The 9,569-nt window shown below is 50.9% G+C and overlaps 1 protein-coding gene across 1 annotated transcript; it reads right to left on the bottom strand.

Annotated features, from left to right (window-relative positions):
• Positions 1–1,618: 1,618 nt before the first annotated feature.
• ALKBH6 (alkB homolog 6) lies at positions 1,619–6,315 on the bottom strand. Its single transcript, XM_066638923.1, has 7 exons — positions 6,281–6,315; positions 5,780–5,948; positions 4,672–4,740; positions 4,004–4,064; positions 3,240–3,391; positions 2,999–3,115; positions 1,619–1,988 (listed from the first exon to the last, which is right to left on the bottom strand). Exons 2-7 carry the CDS (start codon positions 5,831–5,833, stop codon positions 1,716–1,718), a joined length of 726 nt encoding a protein of 241 aa, XP_066495020.1. The 5' UTR covers positions 5,834–5,948; positions 6,281–6,315; the 3' UTR covers positions 1,619–1,715.
• Between the last annotated feature and the right edge of the window lie 3,254 nt (positions 6,316–9,569).

The following is a 9,569-nucleotide window of genomic DNA, read 5'->3' as shown; positions in this document are numbered from 1 at the left end:
TATACCATGATCTCAAAAGCTAAGCAGGGTCAGGCCTGGTTAGAACTTGGATGGGAGACCACCTTGGAATACCGGGTGCTGTAGGCTTATACCATGATCTCGGAAGCTAAGCAGGGTTAGGACTTGGATGGGAGACCGCCTGGGAAGGTGGTCTATGCTTAGCTATGCCACTACTTATTGACACTGTCAAAGAAATGTAGAAGGTTAACTAGGCAGGCCTTACCTTTGCTGAGCCACTTTCAGCAAGACCTGTTCATCTAGGTGCTTCGTAGTTTTATCTTTAATTATGCTTGCCACCAATTTACCCAGAACAGATGTTAAGCAGACTGGCCTGTAATTTCCCAGATTCCCCCTGGATCCTTTTAAAAATATCAGTGTTACATTGGCACAGAGGCTGATTAAAGGACAAGTTCATATTTTTTATGAGAAGACCAGCAATTTCACATTGGAGTTCCTGAAGAACTTTTGGGTGGATGGCACCTGGGCCCAGCAGTTGGTTAGTGTTTCATTTCTCAATATGCTCTAGAACCTTGTTCCTTCCATTTGATCCAGTTGTTCAGAGAAGGCAGTTCAGGCACAGGTATCTGCCCCACACCTGCTGCAGTGAAGACAGGCAAAAAATTCAGTCCCAAGGCCCATTTGGTTCACCATTCTGTTCTCACAGTAGCCAACCAAATATTCCTAGGGAGCCCACAAGCTGCTGCTGCTGCTGCTATTGGGCATGCTGGAGGTTGTGAACAGCCACCGTGACTCTGCACGAACCGTGCCAAAGCCCACCTTGCAGATGCTCCAGCCAAAGAATAAAGATCCTTCCCAACAAATACATGGCTTCCAGTGGCGGAACCTCCATCTCCACAGCCCAGGTCCGCCGTTCGGGACCAGCCAAACAGGCCCAGTCAACCCCAAACACTTTCAAGCCACAGGAGTTTTGTCAGAACCACATGCAAGGACTCCACGCTCCGTGTCAGCATGTCCCAGTGAGGCCTTTATTCGAAAGTCCAGGCCGAAACAAGCACTTCCTTGCGAAATGGGCCAAGGCCAGAAACGGGTCATTGCTGAAATTAGGCTTGATGAGGCAGAACCAAATATGGGGATGCAGCAGGTGGGGGTCGCGGTTTGAAAGCAACACTCAGGCTGGGAGAAGGACCCAGGAGTCCCGAGTCCCAGTTCTCTGGGCTGGCTCTCACATCCGCTCCTCCTCCTCAAGAGGGAAGGCAGCCCCAGGTCTCCCTTTCCTGGGAAGAGAAGTCTGGTGCCTCCAGCTTCTTCCTTGTGCTGCAAACACAGTCCGGGATTCTCACTCCAGCATGTGTTCCAGTTGCCAGGACATGCCGCATGCTGTGTGGCACAGGAGATCTTGCGCACCAGGCCGCCTTCTTCTGCCTTGCCCCCAGGGCTTGCTGTTCCTGCCTCGCCTGTTGTTGTTTGCTTTCTATCTCTGAAGAGCTGACGCATGTTTGCCACTAACGGTGTGGCCTGCTGCTTCCCACATCAGGCATTCATGAGCTCTCTCTCCAGCCCAGATCTTGCCTCTTTGCACAGAGAAACAATCCCAGCATGCTGGAGAGAAGAACGGGTTAAAAACCGGTCTCTCTCTCTCTCACACACACACACACACACACACACACCTGCCAAGCACTGAGTTATCTATGAGCAGGGCACTGTCCGGATTCCAACATGCACCAATGCCTCCCGTCCCAACCTCCAGAAGATAGTCACTTCCTCCTGCCCAGCATAATGGACGTTTTCAGCACTTTGGGGACGTGGCGAATGGTGAGTGACACTCGTGTTCCCCGGAGCAACGTGTCCCCAACCTTGGAGCCACATGTGCCCAGGTTAGCAACCTTCTCGGTAAGCAAGTCCTCAGTGACGAAGCGGATGCCGTGAAGGTAGCGGACGTACATGTCTTCCCTCAAGACCAAGAGGCTGCGCGGTTCCAGGAGTAGGGAGAGGGTGTGACGCTGCTCCTCCGTCTGAAGGGCAGGCCCCTGGAAAGGGAAGCAGACTCTGGGACTTAGGTTCTGAGAGCACACCAGGAGAGTCATCTGTCAAAGCATTAGCAATTAGCATTAGCAAATTACCCAGTATAAAATTAATCTGTGGAACTACTGGCCACAGGATGTGGTGAAGGCATCTGGCCTAGACGCCTTTAAAAGGGGATTGGATAGATTGATGGAAGAAAAATCCATCGCAGGTTACCAGTTAGGATGGGTGTGTATGTGTCACCTACTGGTTTTAGAAGGAAGCAACCTCAGAAGGCCAGGTGCAAGGGGGTGGCAACCAGATGTGGGTCTCTTGTCTTGCGTACTTGGTGGGCCACTGTGAGACACAGGAAGCTGAACTTGATGGCCTCTGGCCTGATCCAGCGGGGCTCACCCTATGTTAGCACACCTGACCACCTAAAAACAGAACTGTCTGGAAACCCAGAGTTTAATCAAATCAGAACCCAAACAAAAATGGGATCACAAAGACTTTTTTGTGATCCAGAATGGAACCTCTTGGTTGACTTGAACCATAACCGAGCTCAAAGAGGACACAAACACGGTAACCAATTCGAAATAAGCAGTTCCATCACCAGGCACTCAGCTGTCAATTGTACCGCTGAGGTTTTATTTCTCAGTTTTTTTATTCTGTTTTATTTCCCAGTTTTTTTTATTCTCAGTTTATTTCTGAGGTGTTTTTTTAAAATCATGTTGCATTTATTTTGTTTGCAAAACCCTTAAAAAATTAAACATAAACCATTTTAAACCTAAATATTTTTCTCCAGGTAAATTGCTATCATTGAATTCTCCAAAGCAGAAGAGCCGGATAGTATTCCGTATGAATACTGTACGAATCCAGAATCCATGCTTGTACTCCATGCTGGGAAAGAAAACTGGTTCTCCACTTCAAAGGCTCCGGGCAGCCAACCCACCCAGAGGCCCACCAGCAACAGCGCCAAAACCAGTTGGCAGCAGGTCTGCCAAGAAGCAGAAAGAGTCTGAAGTACAGCACTCACCTGGTCATCTTCCATGTGCTGCCCCCTGCTGATGGGATGGTAGAAGTCCAGGAGGGTGTGAGATCCTAAGTTGATGGTGGTGACAGTCGGGAAATAGAGAGGGCCATCCTCATGGGGCTGTGAGCAAAAGAGACTGGGCTTCAGGCAGGCCGAACCAAGAGCAGAGCAGATGAGAGAGCGATGCCTCAGATGCACCTCCAACAGCACGGCACAGAGCGCACAACCAGGACAGCCAGCTTACCATGATGCCCTCACCAGGGCGGTACTCGTTCACAAGGACGTGATTGGCCACTTCCCCTCCAAAGGCACCAAGGGAGGACACCTTGTTGGCATAGGACTGGAGCCAGGGGGGCAGATTCTCCAGAACCATTCCTTTCGGGTGAGGCAGTCCTCCTGGGTCAAGTCAAGGAATAAGAGAAGAGCCATGGATTTAAGATGCCACTGGCACAGGTGGCAGCGCTACTGCTGGGTTGCAAACACTCAGGAGTGGACCTCAACAGGTGGGAAACCCTGGCCTCTGAGCGGCCCGCTTGGAGGCAGGCTGTGCAGCATGGCCTTTCCCAGTTTGAAGAGACACTTGGCCAACAGTCTGAGGCAAAGAGGCAAAGAAGGAAGGCTCATAGCCAGGAAGACAGACCAGGGACAGACTGCACTTGCTCCCAGTGTGGAAGGGATTGTCACTCCCGAATCGGCCTTTTCAGCCACACTAGACGTTGTGCCAGAACCACCATTCAGAGTGCGATACCAGAGTCTTTCGAGACTGAAGGTTGCCAATAACATGCTTATAGTTGTGCCAAAATCATCCCCCCCTCCATTTTGCCACCCCATTTGCAGGTGGTGCAAGCTTTTGACACGCCATGTGACACATTGCAAATTCATCTTTCTTTGGCCTAAGACACAACAGACTAGTTCACGTCTTGGAAACTAATGCATGCATAAATACAAGAGATTCACAGAGAGAGAGAGAGAGAGAGAGAGAGAGAGAGAGAGAGAGAGAGAGTTTACCCCAGTTCTGCAGCCTTCTCCCAGACAGCTGAGTCCATTTTGGCTTGGGGGCGCCATAAACCTGAAGAGAGCAAAGAGGCTGGGGTTGGACTAGATGGCCTTGTAGATTGCTTCCAGCTCTTATGATAAGACATTCCCACATGAACAGGGGGCTTTGGACATACAACAGTTGCTCTCCAGCCTCTTTCCTGACCACCAAGAGTGTCACAGTCATGGATCCCTCTCTCTAAAATTGGATCTTTGACATCTCATGACACTGTCAGAAGGGAGAGCCACAGGTCAATAGTCAATCATTTTGCAATTCTTAAAAGTTGCATAATAATTGGGTGGAGGGGTGGAAATCATCATTAGCAACTGAGGAACAGAAGCCAGTTGACTTAAACTGAGCTGTGGGTATCTCAAGGGCGCAAGAGCAGAAGCAGGTTTATATTTTAAAAATGAATAAATTCTGGATGCAGCCTCTTGGCAAGGGCATTTCTGTGGCTAGGAGCAATCTATCTTCAACTGAGGGCCACAGTTAGGAACATCCCATCACCATTTTGTTCTGCTTTGTCAGCAATACCTGGGCAATGGTCATTACCAGCATCAGAATGTTGGGTGAGGAGGGACCCCAGGTTAACAACCAGCTCCTTAACACACCAGGAGAAGGTCACATCAAACACACACACCTGTTGCAAAAGATGTGCCTCCTCTTCCTCTGTGATGAAGTTTGGAATATAATAGGCAGCTGGCGGGCACTGGGGAAAGAAGAGAGTTTCTTGATGCGGCAGAACTTATGAAACACACAGTGTAGGGTAGGCCCAAACCTTACCGGAAGGAATCCTACTCCCAAATGCTGCCATAAGAGACCAGAGCACTGCAGGCTTCTCCAGTCAGGCCCATGTCTACTCGGCATCCAGAGAACCTATGAACTGGCAGGTCTCCGCACAACCAACGGACACTCTATAAAATACTGCTTCACCCCACTGCTCTTCATTTTAGTGTTTTGCCCCCAGTTGTCACACTGAAGATATACCCAGGTGATCAATTTGAGTACTATTTTTGCCTAACAGATGCTGATTTGGTTGCCAGCTTTTCCCTGCCAGCTGTAGCTGTGTCCTTAACCACAGCTCAACACACTGATTTGTCGCCCTGCTGCAAAAAGCTTTGCCTGTCCAGTTCTGCAGTTTGAGATGCTGTTACCAGCACAGGGACAGGCCATGGCATTTTTCTGGCCTGCTGGTAACCCAACCAGCTTACAACTGACCTTTCAGCCACCCCTACCGGAGCCAGAACGCTGCAAACAGATCCCCTTCCAGCCTTATCCCTTGGGAAAGACTTTGGAAACGGCAGAAGCCTTTCAATGAAGCAGGTCCCAGTGCCCAAGGGAAACTCTGCCCAGTTTTGACTTTGAGCAGAAGGAGCCGCTTTCCCCATCAGATTCACTCCTAGCCCTGTGCAGGGACATGTGGCGGGCGGGGAGGCAGGTGAGGCAGAGCCTCCCCACTGGAGTCCTTCAAAAAGTGTTACCGCATAGGAGGTGTGCAAGCACTCACAAACCATGCACTGCTTGCGCACCTCCCAGGCAGTGGTGCTTTTCAAGGGACGCTGGTGGCAAGGCTCTGCCTCACCTGCCTCCCCATCCACCAAAGGTCCCTGGTCCTGTGTGCACATGTGAGGAGGGGGGAGACACCCTCTCTCACCACTGACACAAAGGAGTTGACACAAAGCCTGTCACATGGCACACTTATGTTCACGAGTGAAATACAGCATCACTCCCTGGAGAGGGCACAATACCTGCTTCAGGAGAAAGGGCTCCAGGGCTGGCAGTCCAGAGCAGGCTTCCGACATCTTCTAGGCTTCTCCTCAGACCACTAGAACCAAAGGGGCCTCACTGAGATAGGCAGGACCCCCAGCGTGCCCACGTGGGGTGGGCAGGGAAACAACAGCGCATCTGGCTACCTGCCTGGAGGAAGAAGGCAATTTGGATACAGGCAAGGAAAAGAGTGATGGACGCACTGCACTGGACTCCTCCCCCACTGACCTTCTCTGTGGCCCTTTGGAGCTTGTTTGGAGACTGTAAACTCCTTGGGGCAGGGACCTCTTTTCCCCCTTGTTACCCTGCAAAGGGCTCTCTGGCACTGCAGAAACACTATGATGAATAATAGCAATTGAGACAGCTGGATCCTGCCTGTCCTGCAGCTTTTAAGGGGGGGGGACCCCGACCTCTGGATCCCCCCTTTCCCTCCTGGCCAGCTCTTCCCAAAAGGACCCAGGCGTCCTGCGCTCCACGCTCACCCATTCACAGCAACCAGCAGAGCTCAGGCTTCCGCGTAGCGCGCCGAGTGGCAGCGCCTCCGCCCAATGAAGAGGCGCAGTCAGGAGTGTAGGTCCCGCCTTCCTTGCAGCAAAGGAATCAATCAGCGCCCTGTGCAATGGGGGTGGGGAAGTCCCGGACTCCTGGGTCCCGGGTGGGTTTTTCTTACCCCCAGGGGCTGGAACTCCTGGGTTCCTTTTTGGGGAAGGGAAAAGTCTGGGGCTCTCTCTAGGGAAGGGTGGCTGCTGTGCCTGAGGTCAGATGCCTAGCAGGGGTCCTGAGTGGTGGGAAGGTTCCCCCCCCTTAACAATGTAGATGCCATTAGATATGTGCTTCCCAAACATTTTAGCACTGGGACCCACTTTTTAAAACGACAATCTATCATGACCCACTAGAAAAAAAGATATACAAAAGGAAACAATATCTTATTAATAATAATTAATAAATTATTAATTAATAATAATAATCCTGGTCCTGTGTTCCCAAGGCTGCTAGAGACCTTACATACGGTATGTGTGTGTAGACATTTGCTAGACTCTCCCTAGACATGGAGCTCAAGGACCGTTCCCCCCCTCCCCAAAACTTTACAGTCATTCCAGGCGGAACCGGAGAGCAAGAGGCAGTGGCATAGCTAGAGGGGGTGCAAAGCACGACATCTTGCAGGGAGCATCAGCGCAGCGTGCAAGCGGCCCCTCCCTTTCGGAGCCATTCCAGGCAGTGGGTGCCAAACAGAGCCCCCATTTTGCACCCACCACCTGGAATGACTCTGAAGGGGAGGGGAAGGGGCTGCTTGCACCCCGGGGTGATGTTCCCTGAAAAACCTAGTGCTTGGTACCCCCTCTGGTGACGCCACTGGCAAGAGGTGCAGTTAAGGACTTCTAGGCCAGACAAAAGGCTGAAACCGAGTTCACGTGATCTACGGCATGCAAATTACTAGAGAAAATTGGAAAATGTGTGATTTTAATTGGGGGGCATGAAGGTGATCTCATACCACAGCTTCGCATTCCCGCCACCAGAGCCGTCTCTCCATCCGGATTGCCTGCTGCTGCAATTTTGTTCTGAAACCTGGGCAAGGGTGCTTGCAAAGTCGTTGCTTTTTTCGTAAATATTTCAAACTTTTCACAACCCACCAAAAACCAGCCCTTGACTCACTGGTGGGTCACAATCCACAGTCTGGGAAATACTGCATTCAACAAATCGATGGGAGGTTATTAGACATAAGAGCTAAACTGAACCTCCATGCACAGGAGCAGTATGCCTGGAGTGCCAGCTACTGGAGACAGCAGCCAGTCTTCACTATCACTTCAAGCCTGGCTGCCAACTCTGCAGACTGGCACCTGACCTGATGCAGCCAGACAAGGGGGCTGGTGGGAGAATCCTGGATATGGGGGGGGGGAGCTAGGACACCTGGGTGCCCTGGGAAGTTACTAGGTGGGTGGTGGGTTGTCAAGAGGCAAAGAGTGGGCTGAGCAAGGGCAGGACTTTGGAGTTTTCTGGGAGGAACAATGGCTGTGGTGGAAGCTAGGAGCAAGGGGTGCTGGAACCAGGACTCCTGCATTCTTTTGCAGCACAGCAAGGCCAAGCATATAAAGGGACCTGGAGCCAGAGCACCTCCTCTTTCCTTTCAAATCCTCCCTCCAACCCCACATTTCCCATGAAGCCTTCAGCATCAGTGGCATAGCTAGAGGGGGTGCAAAGCACTAAGTTTTGCAAGCACCTGAATACACCATGCAAGCAGCCCTCCCCTTTGGAGCCAGGTGTAAACCTCTGTTTTGCTCCCCCCACCCGGAATGCCTTTGAAGGGGAGGGGCAGGTGAGTTCAGGCACCTGCAAAACTTAGTGCTTTGCACCCCCTCTAGCTATGCCCCTGCTCACTTACCCCTGCATCCTTACCCCACTCTCACTAAAATCGGTACATATTCTCTGTTTGTTTTCCCTTCCTCTGTTCTCTCCCATGTCTTCCACTGTAAACCCCTCAGGGCAGGGACTGTCTTCCTCATTCTTTGTAAAGTTGGCATCCTTCAGTCTTGGAAGACTATGGTGTCACGCTCTGAATGGTGGTTCTGGAACAGAGTGTCCTCTCCAGTGCGCGAAGTCTGGGTAAAGTAGGTATGGAGGATAGGCTGTTACCCATGCAGCAAATCCCCCCTCTCCACGTCGCTGAAATGGTCCAATGGAAAGGCAGAGGCCAATACGGTTGGTTCCAGCGGCGTTGCAGGAGTTGCCAGAACGTGACTGTGTTCAGCCATGAACTGCCTCCGGGACTCCGGCTCCGGATTTTGCCTCGAGGTTGACTCCTGAAGCCTTTTCCATAACTGGATGTAGCCACAAGGCAGTGGAGGTATGGGATCAGAGTTTTCCTTCTCTCAGATGAGCTGCCTTCCCAGGCTGAAAGTACCAGGAACAATTGGGGGGGGGGGTGCAGATGTAGCATTTATGCAGCTGTTAGATTCCTGTTCCTGGATTTTTCAGGCTCTCCCATCCTGGGTGGTTTGTTTCCCCTCTTCCAGCCTCTGGCACTGTCCATTTCGACTCCAATCCTGGCTTCACGATGGACCATTTGGCCCCCCTTCTCCCAAAACCTTCCAGCTTCCTGCCACAGTTCTGGGGCCAGCTTTTGCTCACAGTGGTGGGGCTGGATTGTCCCCAATGTGCCATTCCCCAGTGAAGTGAGCAGAAAGAAAGTGTATTTACGCAATGCACATAGAAACACTGTTTATTAATTTGTTAATAACAGATAAGCAATAGCATAGTGAGTTCTTTTCATGCCTAACTTGTTTTTTGTTTTTTTTAAGGTTTTTTTCTTTTTCTTTTTTTCCAGCAAGCCTGGATGGACGGGGATTCAGAGAAGACAGAAATCATGCAAGATGTTAACAGCGAGCGCGGCAGAGGGCACAGCAAGCCAATCACTCAACAGTTTACAAAGTTATTTTCTTTTAAAAATAAACAGAATATACATGTAGGCAGAAGAATGCGATCCAGTGAGATTTCTACAAAAAAGGAAGGTTCTTAAAAGCCACTACAAAGGGTTTGCTGCCAAGTTTGGTATTTTGGGGCCAAGTTGTAATTGCGGAATTCAGGAGAAGACCAACCCAAGCCCACCCCAATGGCAGGGAGCCACCCCATGTTTAGAAAGCCGGGTTGGAGTGGGGGGGGGGACCCAAGACATCTTCCTACAGTGGCCATCATGAAGCTGAAATCAACAGAAGGGTTTATTTATTGCTGGTCAGTGACAGATCACAGAGGGATCCCCAAAAAGCTAACAAACAG

The sequence above is a fragment of the Tiliqua scincoides genome, chromosome 10 (genome assembly GCF_035046505.1).
Source record: "Tiliqua scincoides isolate rTilSci1 chromosome 10, rTilSci1.hap2, whole genome shotgun sequence".
Lineage (NCBI taxonomy): Eukaryota > Metazoa > Chordata > Lepidosauria > Squamata > Scincidae > Tiliqua > Tiliqua scincoides.
This window is presented reverse-complemented; position numbering and strand designations above follow the sequence as displayed.